Source organism: Charadrius vociferus, unplaced genomic scaffold (genome assembly GCF_000708025.1).
Source record: "Charadrius vociferus isolate BGI_N301 unplaced genomic scaffold, ASM70802v2 scaffold147, whole genome shotgun sequence".
Lineage (NCBI taxonomy): Eukaryota > Metazoa > Chordata > Aves > Charadriiformes > Charadriidae > Charadrius > Charadrius vociferus.
The window spans coordinates 732,819-750,932 of NW_009649570.1; the positions used below are offsets into that span (position 1 = coordinate 732,819).

Here is an 18,114-nt window from a genome sequence, read left to right on the forward strand (position 1 = left end):
CATAAATCATAAGTTTAAGCAATAACATTTCTATGCAATGGCTTTTTATGAGTCTTATTTATGAAAGTGTGGACAGATGCACTTAATGGGCAGGGAATGACATATAAAAAAAGGCAATCAAAGGTTACAGGATGCTCTTTTATGTGAATGGACTGGCTACAGAGTGATCTTTATTTTGATTGTAAACTTATGCTGCATTCCAGAGATGACAAATGTTTTATTTTGTATTTCTTTTTCATAATGAGTAGACATCGGGTGAAGCCCCAAAAGGGTAAAGGGGATAAGTATAGTCCTAAAGCAAATACTTACGTTCTGTCAGAAAGTATATTTCACGTCAGTGATTTAAACAAATGGGCTATTGTGTGCTGGACTTCCACATTAACAATAATGATAAAAAGACATAAAGAATGAGTAGATACTCATATACTTTAGAGGTGTATAAATAGTCATAATCTTCCTCATTGTGGTCTTCAGATATTCTTGTGATTACACTTTGTCCTTTCATAAAAGCACTCATCTTCCGGGGGGAAAAAAACAAAACTAGGTCTAAATCTCCTCCTCTGCCCCACCCATAAAAAGCTGCTGCTTGATGTTTGTAGGATTTTTTTAAATAAGAATTTTTTCAAGTGAAAAGTTTGGGAGAAAAAAGTGTGCTTTTTTTGTCTAGCAAATATTTCTGTATTCTGTGAGTCTCACTTGACACAAAAATCAGTTATCTTAATACTTTTGTAATACCTTCACAAAGAAGTTTTTTGTGTTCCAAATACCGGTCCTTGGGTTTTGAAATATGGGGTCATGTGGAAAACCAATATTCAGCGACCAAGTCTCTTTTTTGGATATGTAACTGAATATGTTTTTTAAAGTATCATTCATGCTATTACATTGTTCTTATTAGACTATGGAGTGACCCTTTCAAGTACGCCAACAAGGAGAGTTGAAGGGTTACTACCTTAATTTGGCAAGGACCAAATCATCTTCTGTTCATAGGACAAGGAAGCGGCTAGTCCTACAGCGTGTGCGTGTTTGCATGCATTTGTGTGCAACTGTATATGTGTTTGTTTATATTCTGAAAGCATAAGGAATAGATCTAATTGTTTAGAAAAGAAATTATTACAGTATGTCTTTAGAGGATGCATAGCAACAAATGAGGTGTACACTTTGGAAACTTTCTCCATAGGATTCATGTTGGGTCTCCACAGATAAGCCTATTTTTTCTTTCCTTTTTGTTGAGAATAGGAAGATAATTTCCTGTTAGCTATTTTATCTGCATTATCTTTGGAAAGGTATTACAGAAATCATCTTATCTATCGCCTGCTTTAAAGATTATTCTAGGCAAGTTAACACTGATACTTACCAGATTAACTATTTGTTGCTTCTGCAAAACCTAAGAAGCTCCTTTTAAGAACATAGGTGCACTGCTTAACCATAAAGCACTAAATATTGACTTTAGAATGGGAACAGCATTGAAGGACTCTTAAACTTTTTTTCTACCCTATTAAAATTTATACAGCCTAATTTACAGAATGTTAAATGATTTGCACGGCTGTTTTACAAGCATATCTTTTGAGATCTACAAGCTAATAAATTCTTGATGTAAGTTGTTCCTAGTGTATGATGTAGAGTTCTTGTCCAAATGTACTGTTACACGTAACTTCCCCAAGGTACAGCCTAAATGCTTTATAAGTTACATAGGTACACTGCTAGTTAACTGGATGAATGGCTAATTAAAGACAAGATGTATTATTCTGTGTGAAATAAATTTGCATGTGTACCAACCATACATTGATAGGAATCACAACTACTTCATTTTGTAGGACATTGTCTTATAAAGCTGTTGGAAAATTCCAAAGAGCGCCGAAAATATGTCACTCAGGGAAATACTGTTTTGTGAAATAAAATGCTGTACGTACATAAAAGGATGTACCTTATGGACATAAGCAAGAGGGAGCTACAGATACGCATATTGTAGTTGTTCTGAATGGTTGCTGCTGCTCTCCTTTCTTCCCTTTTCAGTTTGTTGGCGTTTAAAAAAAAAAGTTCCAAGTAACCTCTTCTATTATGTTATTTTAATCTTCCTGAATTAGAAAAAAAAATAAATTATGTTTTAACTGTATTGAGATTCTGAGTTCTGTTCCTTTTCCTTTGTTTTGCTGTACCAAACTGACACACATAATTTTCTTACTTGAACAGTTTGAAATTCTTAAAAAACTTGCCTTTTTAACAATATTTGACAAGCTTAATTGATACTTTTAAAAAATTTGTTTACCGTTATACTGGAATAGCTGACTGAACTCTGACTCCAAAAGGGACAGGTGGAGTTGGAGGTTTGATCTGCACATACATCTTAGTGAAAATTTGTGAAAATGTGATCACTTAAAATAAACTATGCTACACCAGTAATCTCCTTTTCAACTTTGACTAGAAGCTTTTATCATGGACACAGTGTAGCTCTCCTGGTGGCAAGATGATGTAAGAGGTATAGGCTGTATAGCTCAGAATGTTCTTCTTGTTTTTCTCTTTAATTTAGGAAGCTGAACTTGTTAAAAGTTCTTAACATCAACAAATCAGAAGTGCAAAAGCAAAGATCTGCTAATCACTGGCTAGTTGCACTAATATATTATTTTGATCCTATTTTCCTTTCTTGTCAAAACTTATATACTAGCATCCATAGCTTAAAAATAATATTGTATAAATTGTGTAGGTTTTGCAGTGTGTGTTACTATTTGAGGAAATGCAAATACTTCACTTTTTTTTTTCATTTTATAGCTATGCCAACCGAGCATTCTATGATATCATTTTGCTATTTTAGTTATCAGCTGTTTAAAAGCATTTGTAAGGTCCTAGATATTAAGAGAGAAGGACAGAGAGGCTAAGTATTCTGCAAAGCTCACTCTGTTCTAGGGAGACAGAGCTTCGTTGTCTTGGCAAAGAATAAATACGCCTCCAAAGAACATTTTATGTTTGCCAAAAAAAAAAAAAGGGGGGAATAGAAACAACAAAAGTAATTATTTTTTAATAATGTGTATAGATGGGCATTTGCCTATACGTGCTTAGGACAGAATCTGACTCATAATTTCAATTGCTTAGTCATAGTAACCTAGTGGTAACTTTAATAAATTACTGCTATTAGACACACAGATTGTACTCAATCATTCCTCTAGAAAGTGGTTGGAACAAATACCGTGGCTAAATTATAGAAGAATATGGGTAGATTTATGTTTGTTAATAATGTTTAGATACTGCATTCAGAAAAAAACTGGTGACAAGCACTGTGTCTCATGGCTCAGCTTACCAGTTCATTTGTTGCCTGAAGTAGTCAAGAAGATAGATTCTACCTTGGCTTCTGACTAGCCTAAGTGAGGTTTGTGAGAACCTGCCTATTTCTGTTGCAGTGCAGGATAAAGGAAATGATTTAGCAGGTGACTTCTTGTATGTCCCATTGTGAAGGTTCTCTTTATACAAAAATAGATAATCTAGGAAAAAAATAGGTATAGATACCTATATACACACTGATGCAAATAAGCTATTTGTTCCCTGAAGCATTAGTACCTAGATGTAACACTGATCTTGTGGGATGCTCTGTTCTTCTTCAGGAGACTGTTATTAGGCTCTTATATGACTCATTGTCATATGAGATCTTTCTTTTCATACCAAATTTTGTAAAGCAGCAAAAAAAGACAGTTCAAAGATTTCTTCTCTTCTATTAGCATGGAAAATATCCATTGATATCAAAGAGATTTTGATTCAGTAAAGAATAAAGGTGTCTAGTTTTTACCTTCTAGAAATGATTGTATTTGCACTGTGGCACTAAACCAAAAAAGTTAAAACCAGAGTCTTTCTCTGTTCATCATATTAAATGGAATGGCCACTAGGTCTCATATGCTTTGATAAACACTTTGGAAACGTAGTTAAGTAGAGCCATTTTTAGCATGCATGAATTAATGATGGAGTGGGGCTTAGGGAAGCAGTTAACTAAGCTTGCACTGTTGAGCATTGTTTTATCATTTAGAAAATAGTTCATCAATGCCTCTCTACTAAATCCATTCAATAATATCTGTGGGCAGTAACGTGTGAAGAAATTAATCTCAACGGGAGAACAATTTCTTGGCACTGTTATTGCTTTCCTTTTTGGTAGATAAATGGTCAGCTGTGCTGTTGTCTAACCTAGTGTCATCCATCCTCCACTAAGTGCAGCACCATTGTTCTGGATACTTTATGAAGTCCCCAAGTCTGTTGACTTCAGCGTGTGATTTGTCAGCATGTTCCTCCTTCCCTGCTCTCCCTACACTGCTGAGGTCTCTGAAATGGCTCACACCGGTTCTCCCAGATTGTGTGATGACCAAGCATTTGATGTGAAATGCAGATTGTATAGGAATTTTTCCTTTGTAATGGAAAGGGGCTGGTGTGATTCAAGGGGAACTAGAAAGGAGTGAAGTCTCAATTCTGAGCATAGTTAATCCTCTGACCATGAAAGTGCCCAATGCCCTGTCTTCGTCCTTGCAATTCTGTCTGTGAAACCTCAGGTCTTCCAAATGTTAAATTTATGCACTTTTCCGACAGCCCTTAGCAGACTAATGTATTCTGGCAGGGAGAAAAACCTGAGAAGCCCTCACCCAAGTCAAATTCTCTTAAAAACTAGATGGGATGCTGTGCTGCTGCTTCAGAGACTCTCTCAAAGCCTGTGCTACACAGTTAGCATGCCATGCACATGAAAAGGTGGTGTGTAGAAGCTACAGGATTACTGACTCTCTTTAAGCAGGGCTGTGGCTTACCCTGTGCCCTTGGATTCTGAGCAGTGATCCTTTTTCCCATCTCTTCTCCCACACAGCACCACTATGTTTGGCAAAACCACCACATACTTAGGCTTTTACCTCTTAGAATCTCTCATACCTTGTTCAAGCTGAAGTTTTCTTAGGTTTTAGTGAACTCTGGCTGTCTCAAACTCCTAATTCTCAAAAAATAACTGAGCACTTATTTAAAATTTAATGTAAATGCTAAGGCAACCTAGATTGAGAGCTTCAGACAAGTTCTAAAATAACTGTAGTTTTCACCCAGCGTGATAGCACGAGTGTCTTTTCACTTTCTACTACTGTTAGGTTAGATTCATACAGTTGTCAGTTTTGGTTTTATCTAGGCTTTTGGTCCTTTCTTTAGGACTTACTGTTTTATTTATCTCTAAAGTGGCTGGAACTTTTGCTGCTATAAAGCTAATAAAATAATAATATGAACTGTGATTTTTTTCATTGTAGGGTTTCGTATTTTGTTTGTTGCTTCAGAATGAATAGTTAAGTACTAAGCTGTGAAAACCCATTTAGAATTAATTCAAAAAGTGAGGGATCATGCAAACCACAAGCCGCATCTACATCATGTATTTAAATGAAAACCTGCTTTAGAGGTTTTCTTTTTTTCATATTTTTCTGGTTTATTGGATGCAAAATGTCTGAAGTTTGGTATTTCTCAACTGTTGTTAAATCAAACTAAATCTAAGCAGTATTTGAAACAGCTGCTGAGAGTCACATGAGTTCAAAATCAGAGCTTACAATTCAGAAGGAAATGCTGGTAACAAACTTCCAATATGAATTTTGCCTCGTGTTGATTTTGTTTAGCATTAAGATCAGCCATTTGTTTAGCAATAAGGATCAGAGGTCAAAAAACACAGGAAGCAATCCGAAAGTAACGCCCAGCCATCCCAGCCATTAAGTCATCTTCCTGGTGGCTGCTGGGGGCCCAACTTAAATGCCTCTATACAAATGCATGTAGCATGGGGAATAAACAAGAGGACTTAGAGACCTGTGCATGCCTGCAGGGCTGTGATCTTTTCAGCATCATGGAGACATGGTGGGATGGCTCCTGTGACTGGAGTGTAGGAATAGGATCCAGGCTCTTCGGGAAGGACAGGCAGGGGAGATGAGGGGGGGGTGTCGCCCTCTATGTCAGTGACCAGCTGGAGCACATGGAGCTCTGCCTGGGGATGGATGAGGAGCAGAGCAAGAGTTTATGGGTCAGGATTAAAGGGAGGGCAGGGACAGGTGTCATTACAGTGGGGGGTCTGCCATAGACCACCTGACCAGGAAGACCGAGCAGATGAGGCCCTCTATAGACAGACAGGAGCAGCATCGTGTTCACACACCCTGGTCCTCACGGAAGACTTCAGCCACCCCGATATCTGTTGGAGGGACAACACAGCAGGGCATAAGCAATACAGGAGGTTTCTGGAATGCGTCAATGATAACTTCATTCTCCAAGTGATAGAGAAGCCAATGAGGAGAGATGCTATACTGGACCTTGTTCTCACCAACAAGGAGAGACTGGTGGGGAATGTGAAGCTCAAGGGTAGCCTTGGCTGCAGTGAGCATGAATGAAATTGAAGATCCTTAGGGCAGCAAGGAGGGTGCACGGTAAGCTTGCTACCCTGGACTTCAGGAGAGGAGACTTTGGCGTCTTCAGGGATCTGCTTGGCAGAGTACCATGGAATAAAGCCCTGGAGGGAAAAGGGGCCCAAGAAAGCTGGTTAATATTCAAGAATCACCTCCTCCAGGCTCAATGGGCTTTGAGCAACCTGGTCTAGTGGGGGGTGTCCCTGCCTGTGGCTGAGGGGTTGGAACTAGATGATCTTTAAGTTCCCTTCCAACCCTGACCATTGTGTGATTCTGTGAGTTCTTTCGAAAATGCCACCAGTCTGTAATTATTACCTGTCTCTAGGAAATGGGCTTCCAGTGTCAATGGAAGCCATACTTTAATACCTGTGTCACAATGTCTGTGGATCTACATCTGGATGTTGGACATGCTGCTTGCTGGCTCACTGTTTTCATCAATGGCACGAGACTCGTAGAATCCAGGCATCTTTTTGGTACCCTGCTAAGTTACTGATTTCCTGTTGAGCTGAGTACGCATCCGTATTTCCTAATCTTCTCCCTAACTAGGAGTACCAACAACTATGAAAACACTTTCCTAACAGCGTTATTCCTTTCTGGAATCCATATAGCATTAGAGTTTGAGGTTGGTAGGCAAATGGATGATTTCACAAAAACATTTAAAGTAAAGCTTTGTACCTAATAATAATACTGGAAAGATTATCAGCTGCTTAATTAAGACCAGCATTTCAAACTTGGCTCCCAAGTTAAATCCCTTTTTTTAGATTTGAACTTGCCCTGCCCAGGCATAGGAAGAAGAGGCGGAGAAAGCAGTAGCGAGGAATAGTTAGTTTTACTGGTATCTGGATAGTCAATTGTCTGCCTGTAAAATTGCTTTAGAAGGGACAGCCCTGTTGCTTGTTTGTGCTAGTACTAGGCATGAAATGAATGGAGGACTGTTTTAGTTGTTATTTTTTAAGAGGTTCAGTGTTTTATTTTTACTAGGTTTTCCTTTATGAATTCATAAATACCACAGTATCCTTGCTGAAGCTAGTAAACAGTTGATGCGTAAGAACTAGATAAATAAAACACTGACATTAGCAATGTGAATGCACATTTCAGAGTTGAAATTTGCACTGTGCAGGTCTTCAGTCTGCTGCAGTAGGCATGATGGGGCAGAGAGCAGCCCTGCCTTACGTGCCAGCTTCCTTTGTGTCTGGGACTTGCCATCAAGCTCAGTCACCAGTCTGCTTGTCTGGCCTTCAGCAGCGCACTGACTTGAAATACGATGCTTACAGTTAATGCAGGACCTGTTGCGATACGACAAGGGGTAATGGTTTTAAATTTAAAGAGGGAAGTTTTGGACTGCATTCAAGGAAGAAATTTTTTACAATGAGGGTGGTGAAACACTGGCACAGGTTGCCCAGAGAGGTGGTAGATGCACCATCCCCGGAAACATTCAAGATCAGGCTGGACAGTGCTCTGAGCAACCTGATGTAGTTGAAGATGTCCCTGCTTATTGCGGGGTGGTTCAACTAGATGGCCTTTAAAGGTCCCTTCCAACCCAAACTATTCTATGATTTTATGATTCTCTCTTTTGGGTTGCTTCCTAATTCACACTGTTTGTTAGTTTTTACTTGTGGGTAACATCCGCTTTTGATATTGTACTCTAAATAGACATCAGGTTTCAGTTCTTAAAATATTCTGGGAAACGAGTGCAGTTCTTTGTTCCAATATTCCAATCACAAGCCACAATTGAAAGGAAGAGCCACTTCAGTGCATAATCGTACTCCTGGGTGCCGCTGAATGGACAAATCACGCTTCCTTAATTAAGAAGTGATAATATCATTCTTCAGTAATGGAGCTGAATGTTACTGTCATCTAGAAGGAAATTCGCTTAAAGAAAAAAAATTCCTTCAGCTTTGCAGTTTTGATCCTCTTACTGTGGTGACTGTGGTATCTTGTTTAACAGTTTTCTTGCTTAAGTATATTTAAAAATATTTAGCTATTAAAACAGGAGTAGTCTAATGTTAGAAAATACTGCTAAATATTGAACATGTGGAGTGTAAAATACAGCTTAGTGTTACAGAATCTCTCATGCGGTTGGTAATACAATTTAGTATTTTGGAACTTTTTTTTTTTCTTGAATGCTTTCATATGAGAAGACTTTTGAAAATGGTTTCTAAACTTCTAATAAAAAGTATTTTCTAATGTTTGGAATTCCAACTAAATTATGTAGGGCATTCTGAATGGCCATTAAAAAGGAGGAGGGAAGAAGATGTATTTCACAAATGACCTCATTGTGTCACCATATGAAACGTGGTCGACAAAGTAAGACAATAGCGCAGTCTTGTGATGTGAAAATCATTGAAGGAACATAAGCAAATTCATTTAGGATATGTAAGGAAAGATTAAAGAAGATGTAAACTTCTGAATTGGTTACTACGATCCAACTTGTTTCTCTTTTCTTGTAGGATTAGGGCTTTTTTCTATCAGTTATCACTCTAATAATTTTTCTGAAATAATTTCCTTTGTCCTTTTAATGTCTTGATAATTCTTCCAAAAACGTACATAATTAATAATAAAAAAAAAATCATTAGAAGTGCAACATGCAGTCAGTGCTTTAAACAATAACAGCAGGATGCAGAAAATACTGATCTGAGGCAGAAATAGTAAACAACTGTAGACCAATAAATATGTTTGGGGGGAGGAGTTGGAATTCTTATGGAAAATCAAGTTGGTTAGTATGGGAAGTGTGACCAAGAGAAGTAACCAGGTTCTTTCACGTAAATCTTTGGGAAGCTGTGAGATATACTGCGTTTCCTTCCAGCCCAAATAACTACTTCAGACAGATACTTAGGAGGGTTGTTGATGTTTTCCAGATAGATACTATAATAGTTGTATTAACGATTGAATAACCTATTCAGTGCCTCTTTTATTTTGCTTTTCTGTAGACAAAACATGGATGCACACTCCTGAAGCCTTATCAAAGCATTATATTCCCTATAATGCAAAGGTAAGAAAATACGAAGTTATTTTTTCCTCTTACCTTTAGAACACAGTGCGTTCTATCTTACTTTTCATTTGAATTAGCCAAATGAAACAGTGAAGAAAAACTTAGTAAATGTCTGTTTTGCAGATTAAAAATTTATATTTCATAAATAATGGCCAATTAATTCTTGTTCTGAATTATTTGATGGTTTTCTAGAAAGCAAACCAGTGTTTCTCTTCTGCTTGATGCTCTGTTTCCTTTTAATAGATGCTAAATTGATGGAAATTTTGAGTGCAACAGAATTTAACATCAGGCTGTGTGTCTACAGGACTGTAAAAATTAAAATTAATAGCGCAAACTCCTTTTGAACAATAGCAAAGACAATGACTAATGATCCTATCTGCTGGATATATTGAAACGTCAAATACTCTGAAAATAGGTAGAGTAATGAATTTTTGCATGGTAAAAGCTGAAGTCTTACTCATGCTTTCTTATCCCAGTTACAACGTAGTTCTACAATAGTATTTCAATTAGTCTAATGACATCTGTTCACAAGAAAGGCATCTTCCCAAAATAATGACTTAGCCAATGGTTTGCTAAAAGGAGGAGGGAATACGCAGTAATCAACGTAACTCAGAGTAAACTGAGTAATCGGCCGTTACTTGCCTAAACTGGGAGGATAATTCAATAAGATTCCAAGGTCGTCTGTTGTGCATGAAGTTCTTATATGATTAGTATTTCTTAATATAAAAATAAAAATTATTTCACAGGCTGGGACTCAGTTTTCTATATTGGTATTCCCCGCTGTTGTGTTTGCAATTTTCTTTTGCTTAGTATTGCCACACAGTGAGCAAGTGCTTGGAGTGGAAATTTGAGTCTCGTTTTGCTAGCTGCCAGGTGAAAATGTTTTTATTCTATGTGCTCTCAAACTGAATTTTTGACCGAAGGATGTATTACCTTTTAACTGCACAGCCTTGCCAGACACCTTGGCTTTTATATTACAGTTTTTGAGAGGGAGGAATACTTGCTGGGGTGACTGTGCCATCTGTTTTAAGAGCAAGCTGAAGCTATGAATGCTATTAATGCACTGAACGATTTCCATTTCTTTGTGGTCTTTACTTCAAGGATAAAAAAACCCCAAAACTCCCTCATCTTTGGTGTTTCATTGTCTTTCATAAGAGCATATCTTGTGAGTAGGTGTCAGTACAGCTATGCAGAAAAAAAAATTTAGAATCAAGAAAATGGAGATAGGATGGTGATAACTGTAGAAATAACAGTGTCAACAGCTGCTGGAGTAGAAAAAAGGGATGGTGAATTCCTATCCAAAGGAAGTCTGTTCTCAGCCTTGTTAGACTCTTGGTCCAAAAAAGTCTTTCCTTTTATTGAGGCTAATATATGCCCAAGCGTCCTCTCCAGTTCTACTGCTATTTAATGTGGGTTCTGATCTTACAGGGCCTCCTCGACCTCTATGCTGTTGGCCTCTAAGGTCTGCCAGAATACTTGAAGGGAAGCTGCAATGTACAACAGCATGTGTTTTTTTTGTTTGTTTGTTAGTTTGTTTAAAAAAAGTTTACCCATTTGCTTCATTTGGGTCACAGTAGAAAATTATTATTTAGAACTGTCAGTTATTTGATTCGTTATCCCAAAGCAAGCAAAAAATTGCTCTGCCCTGTAACTAAAGTGGGATTTCCATGTTGTGTGTGGGTTTTTTTGTTTTTTTTTTTATTGAGACCTGGCATAAATTTGCACAGCTTTTATGAGGTTAGCTGGCATATGCAGGCATAACAACATTATTGAATCTAGATGATGTTTCCACCTCAATTCTCAAGTACCATTTTTATTGAGTTTTGCAATATTTTTCTTTTTAAGAGGAAAGCATGTATCTATTAGTACCTCATTTGGGTTTTGTAACATTTTGATTTTTTAACTAAAGTAGCCCATTGATTTCATATCTTGTAACTACGTTGTGAAATAATCATTAAAAACTCAGTAAGCATTCATAAAGCAGGTATTGAAAAAGACTTATTGATTTTTTTTTCAAATGATCATATTTTTCCACTTCCAATTCTATAACATTCTATTCATATAACTTTTATATTTGTTGGGAGGAAAATACAACACTTAATCTGATTTATTTCAAAAGATAACTATGTGAGTGAAGAATGACATGTTCAGAGAATCAAATCAATTTGATGGAAAGCAATACCAAAGATGTTCTTTTTCCATGGGCAAGTAAGCTATATTCTGCTACATAGTTTTTTGAATGCAAATTACCAGGGATGAAAAATAGTGTTCTCTCTTCTTTATAAGACACAAAAAATCATTTCTCTGACACTAATCTTCTGGGGTGATCAGAAAAAGGATCACTTACAAAGAAAAACTGGAAAAGATAGGGATTTGTTTGTTTACTTCTTTCCTAAGACATCTTTAAGAATTACAGAAATCTTGTTGACAAAATGCAGTACATGAGTTGACTGTTATCTTATTAAAAAAAAAATCCTAGCAAAGTTAACTGGAAATTAAAAGAACTCTGCAATAGAGACAACTGGCCTGTTTTCTACAAATTTGAGACTACAAATTGGACTTTTTAATAGAGAATTAGTAATGTCTTGTATCTCTTAGGACATACACCCTCAGGATGATTTATGGCAATAATCCTCTTTGCAAGAAAATACAAGCAGAGTTGTTTCTTCTGGAAGTAAGATCCAGGAGCCAGGAGTCTCATAAGGATGCCCTTAAATGTAAAAGCGTCTTGATATTCTCTCTTCTTTCCAGCATACCCAGTCCTCATGGTACTTGCTATTTTGAAATTTGCTGGGTTTTGGCATGATTTGGTGCATGGTGTAAGTTGATGGTGAGTTGGGTTTTTTTTTCAGTGGGGTTTTTTGGGGCTGGGTTTGTTTTTTTTTTGGTGTTACTGTCATCATTGTTTGGGGTTTTTTGTGGGTTTTTTTTTTGTTTGTCTTTTTTTGTTTTGTTTTGTTTTTTAATCTTACTGATGTCCCCAGTCTCGGTCTTGCTGAAGGCACTGATAATAAGATTGAACACATTTCAGTATGTTCTGGAGGTGAATTCTGGGCCTACTGAAGTCAGAATTTTGCCATCAGTTTGTGATCCTATATTTTTCTTGAATATATCACTCCAAATGAAAGCATATTGGTCACATACTTTTTTTTTTTTTTTTTCCAAAAAGAGCATTGAGAATCCTGACAGTACATTATCAAATATGTGATACAGGACTCATTTAGATGTAGAAACATGGCAATTTTCATGTTACCAGGATATAAAATGCTAACGCAAACCAAAATTCCTCTTTTGTGTCATCTTTTCTTCTGTAATGTTCCGTAATGAAAAGAGATGTTTGTATTATATTCCATACTGTAGGGGGAAAAAAAAATAAATCTTTTTTGCCCTTCAGTCAATTCTTTTGATTTTAGGCCTGTTTCCTTTCTCCAAAACAAAAGTGATCATGGTGTGGCTTTATAGTGGAATCTGACTGCAACCTTAAATATGGACTGATTGTTGTCATCATGTAACTGATACTACCCTGAGGGGTGTCTTTCTCCTAATAAAAAGTTGCCACTGCCCAAAACAGCAATGTTTAGTATGTCTCTTTGTAGTAAATTATACATATATTCCCCATTTTAGTCACTTGGCAATTTTTTTGACTTACATCAGATTTCCACATCTTTCCAGTCTGCTGATTAGAGGTTGAGCTTTTCAAGCCTGGTGTTTATGTTGGCTACTGGTATAATATGGAGTCAGTAGCTTTGACCTTACACTAGGCTGAAGAGCTGCTATTTTACATAATAGTATGATGGCACGTTAAACCCTTGGGAGTTTGTTTTACCAAGAGATGTGATGGCTTCCTAGTGCTGAGACAGCTGCTGTCCTAATATTTACTTCACACTTATTTTAAAATTTTGTATATTGTCATGTATATATTTATGATTCTTGCTGAAGTTTAAATTGGAAACTTTGGAGATAAATGAAAAGTCTCTTTCCTAAAGCAGACTGTTATACATCTCTTTGTTTTCTTACGGTGTTTTGATGACAATTGTGAATTTTTGTGTAGTTTCATGGGTGATCTTTGCTCTCAATTGTTCAATATATGTCCTGCAACTGTAGGAAAAAAGAGGAAAAAAAGGCATTAATAATAAATACCCTGCAAAAGACAGTACCTAGTAGTATTAATATTCAGTGTAGTACAATAAACAAAGTTTAGTTAGGTTTTCAACTTTATTTAATTTCTTATTTTTTCAATTTTTTAATCATTGAATAATGGCAGATAATACAGGTATTTTGGACAAGAATTTTAGGTCAAAAATATGCTGCTTCTAATTGATGTAACTACTGTAGCAGGGTTCTAGGTGCACTTGTGTCTTTTGAATATGCGGTCTACAGCTCTGTGTCCAAGTAGCAAGCAGTGACAAGTGGTGTTTGTCAGGGGTCGGTACTGGGACCGGTGCTGTTTAGCATCTTTGTTTGTGACATGGATGTTGGGTCTGAGCGCACCCTCAGCAAGTTTGCTGATGACACCAAGCTGTGTGGAGTGGTCGACACGCAGGAGGGAAGGGATGCCATCCAGAGGGACCTGGACAGGCTTGAAAGGGAGGCCCGTGCAAACCTCACGAAGTTCAACAAGGCTGAGTGCAAGGTGCTGCACAAATACAGGCTGGGGGGAGAATGGATGCAGAGCAGCCCCGAGAAGAAGGACATGGGGGTATTGGTTGATGAGAAGCTCAATATGACCCAGCAATGTGCACTCACAGCCCAGAAAGCCAACCGTATCCTGGGCTACATCAAAAGAAGTGTGGCCAGCAGGTGAAGGGAGGTGATTCTGCCCCTCTACTCTGCTCTGATGAGACCCCACCTGGTCTGCTGTGTCCAGCTCTGGAGCCCCCCACATAAGGACATGGATGGACCTGTTGGAGTGGGTCCAGAGGAGGGCCACGAAGATGATCTGAGGGCTGAAGGACCTCTGCTATGAAGGCAGGCTGAGAGCGTCGGGGTCATTCAGCCTGGAGAAGGGAAGGCTCTGGGGAGACCTTATTGCGGCCTTTCAGTACCTAAAGGGGGCCTACAAGAAAGCTGGAGAGGAACCCTTTACAAGGGTCTGTAGCGATAGAATGAGGGGGAATGGCTTCAAACTGGAAGAGGGTAGATTTAGATTAGATATTAGGGTGAAATTTTTCACTCTGAGGGTGGTGAGACACTGGCACATGTTGCCCAGGGAAGTTGTGGATGCCCCATCCCTGGAGGTGTTTAAGGCCAGGCGGGACGGGGCTTTGAGCAACCTGGTCTAGTGGGAGGTGTCCCTGCCCATGGGGTGGGGTTTGGAACTAGATGATCTTCAAGGTCCCTTCCAACTTAAACCAATCTATGATTCTAGTATCTGTGCATTGCTATCATTAGTGTACAGTATTATCAGAGCCATGTTTTCATGGTCTAAACTGCACTCCGGCTACAAATTTTTGTTGCTGTAGCTATACTAGCATTTTCCAGTCATTATACTACAGAATGATCAGGGGTTTGTGTCAGTAAAAAGAATTAGCGAAAGGATATCAAAGGGAAAATTGTATATAGATTTTCCAAGTAAACAGATATACAAGGCATGCTATAAAAAGTATACTTAAATTTATGTGGTGAAGTTAGATACGGCAGGATATTCCAAACAGAGCATGAAAATGTTGAAAATTAGAAACTAATGAAATAAAGAGGACATTACAAGAAATAGTTCATTTTCCTATATTTAATGTATTATATTTAGAATTAATAACTTAATTCCAATTAACTTGCATTAGATTATCAAATTGTCTTGGATGTAATCATAATTAATTTTAGTGTTTAAGCACAAGAAAAGTGAGTATTGTGAAAATATACAAATGAAATATGAAAGCAGAAAATTATAATTTTACAAGAAAATGCAAATCTGAACTCATAATTACTTCTGCTACGTTATAGTCATTAAACTTGGGGCTTATTATACCAAAGATGAATGGCCATGTAAATAAAACAAAATATTTAGAGTCTGCAAGGGGTACTGTCAACAGACTTCTCTGCTTGGAAATAGACCTACTTATTTTGTCTTGCTTACAAGATTACATACTTGGGAGAAGAGTAGGAGAGGATAGCATTACATCCACAAATAGCCTACAAAATAAAAGATTGTGATGCAGAAGGATTGCATCTAAACTTTCAACAGCAACAAACGTCATCTTATATAAATAGCTGAAGGAAGGGAGTTGCATTTTAACTGTTCAACATGAAGTAGTTTCAGTTGTTGTCATTTGTCTCTGTGAAAACTGGTGAATATTTCAGCTTCCTTAAAACCTGAACATTTGTTGGTTCCTCAGAAAGCTCTGTGGGCTACTGACTGCTTTTGAAAAGCTGTCAGTCTGTCTTGCCTGAGGTTGCATAGCCAGTTTGTAAAGGGGCGAGAATTAAGTCTGCACCTCCTGAGTCTTGGTCCATTTTTTTGAGCACAAACCCACCCCTCACTTCCCATCAGTAATGTAGCACCATACAGTAATGGAAGTTGAATAGGAGTAGTATTTGCAGACAATTCTATATCTAATCTGCATATGAATGCACACAAGTTCAAAGACTGTATGAACGTGTGGTGCATGTGCTTGAGTAGCCCACAATGCCCCCTACACGCCAGCATGTCAGGATCATTTTGCCAGAATTGGTAGGCATGTGGCTTAAGGTGTCTGTGTGCATCTGCACCTGGAGTTTTGTCTTTCACATCGATTTACTATTGCTTATCTGAAAGCTTTGCAAAACGTGACTTGTTTATAATTGGAGTAGAGGTATCTTTTATGACTTAACACTGGCTGAGGAGTTTTGAAAAATTTGTGGAAGAGCAACAACACAGTTTTGATATGTGTACAGTCTCTTTCCAGGTGTCTATAAGCCTCTGCCAGGTATGTGTAAACTACCCAGCTGCACAACTTCAGGCTCTACAGATCACTCTTATTCTCCAGAAGATCTGCTGCAAGAAAGGAATGAAGTTTATGAGCAATTCCAGTTTTTCTTTCTTAGGGCCCATTTGCATGTAGCTTGTGCAGAGAGCTTTAGGTTTGAAGCTCCCAATGTCATATGTAAATGCAAAAAAGTATATAATTTTGAGGCATGAGATAGAATGCTTAGTTCCAAGTAATTAAAATTTGGCAAGGTGATAAATACTTGCAGAGTGGAGGGGTAGGGTTGGAAAGTGATTTATACTTGGATGCTACAGGAACACATACTGCTAATTCTGGAGTATAATAGATGAGTATGAAGATGAATAGATATATTTACTGAAAGCAGAGACAGGATTCATTAAGGTAATTCACCTAATGCCTAACTTTTAGTTTACAAATATTGCAGCTCATTTTAGGCAAACAGTAACTACAGTCAGTGTAAGGGTTGATAGCCTGCTTGGTTTTGTCCACCCAGCACAATTGCAATGTGCTATTGCAAAGTCCTTCCCATGTGTATGGATACGCTGTGCAATAGCATGGTTGCTACCACAGAAAACAGCCTATTTGCTGCACCCAGTCTACATCTGTACGTGGCATGGCATCATAATTTGACCACTCAGGGCTAATAAGAACCAAAAAGGGTTTCAAAACTTATGAAATAATGCAAGACAGTTTAATGTATAATGTTTCATTTCTTTTCCTCTCTCAGGAAAAGCAATCAATAGAGCACATGTGTTTTAGTGAAATACTTCTGGTAGATACTGGAGAAAAAAAAAAAAAAACAAACAGTGAATTTAATTGGGGGAGTGAGATAAAAAATACTGGTCCTGTTTTTCAATACATGACAAACTGCAACTGAAAGACGGAACAGTAGCTTTTGATCTATTCTCCAGAGCTCTCATCTTCTCTCAGGTTCTGCTTATGTTCCCTTGCTCTCTTCATAAGCTCCATTTTGCTTGAAATGTCTAACTACTGTATGACATACTTCAGTTACAAGTATGAAACAGATTTGCAATGCAAATAAGAGATGGAAGCTCTAATTTCATGGCAAGAAGAAAAAATAGATCATACCAATTAATGGTAGTGTATGCAGCATATGATCTGAGAAGGATTTTCAGTCCCTTTCTTAGCAATGTATTAAGTAATATATTAAAACTCTGCAGGGATTGGGACAGAGCCCCTAGTCTACATTGAAGCTGATGTGTAGCCTACCACAGCCCTGGAGCATTCCCTAATCTGAGCAAGTTTTAAGTTTCTTTTGTATCCAGTCTGTTTGTTTCTCTCGCATAGATTGTACTCACACCGATTCTCTTCAGCAGCCTGGATGCTTAAGTTTCAGTTCTCTTATCAGAGAAAAAATATTTTTGAACAGCTAACAGCTCTAGATACATTTTTTGGTAGAAAGTTCTAAAATCAGTTATTTGGCACTGTAGATATATCTAACAACTATAATCTGGATTGAAAATACAAGACTGCAAGAGATTTATTTAGGTCATTGTCAGACTTTGAAATGCCGTCAATATGAGAATGATGGAATGCCTTATGATTCCTTGAATATTAGAGTTGTCCTTTTGCTACATTGCATTAGGATCTGCTTTGCGAATTGAAGTGTAAGAATCTAGAATAATTTAGGTTGGAAAGGACCTCTGGAGATGATCCAGTTGACTCCCTTCTGAAAAAGGGGCTGACTTCCAGGTGAGACAGAACAGAGCCTCATACAATCGAGCTTGATACCTGCAAGGGCAGAGATTCGCAGCCTCTGGGCAGCCTGTTCTAGTACTTAATCCCTGTCACTGTGATTATT

General features: G+C 37.7%; 1 protein-coding gene across 2 annotated transcripts in view; it reads left to right on the forward strand.

Moving 5' to 3' along the window:
• Nucleotides 1-9,313: 9,313 nt before the first annotated feature.
• Nucleotides 9,314-18,114, forward strand: part of GULP1 (GULP, engulfment adaptor PTB domain containing 1) — a 72,102-nt gene continuing 63,301 nt past the window's right edge. The window contains exon 1 of one of the 2 annotated variants that reach the window (XM_009890127.1): nt 9,314-9,369. In XM_009890127.1, the coding sequence (XP_009888429.1) occupies nt 9,319-9,369 (51 nt within the window). In that variant the 5' untranslated portion in view covers nt 9,314-9,318. The remainder of the gene's footprint in view (nt 9,370-18,114) is intronic. The other variant, XM_009890126.1, reaches the window with a different exon arrangement.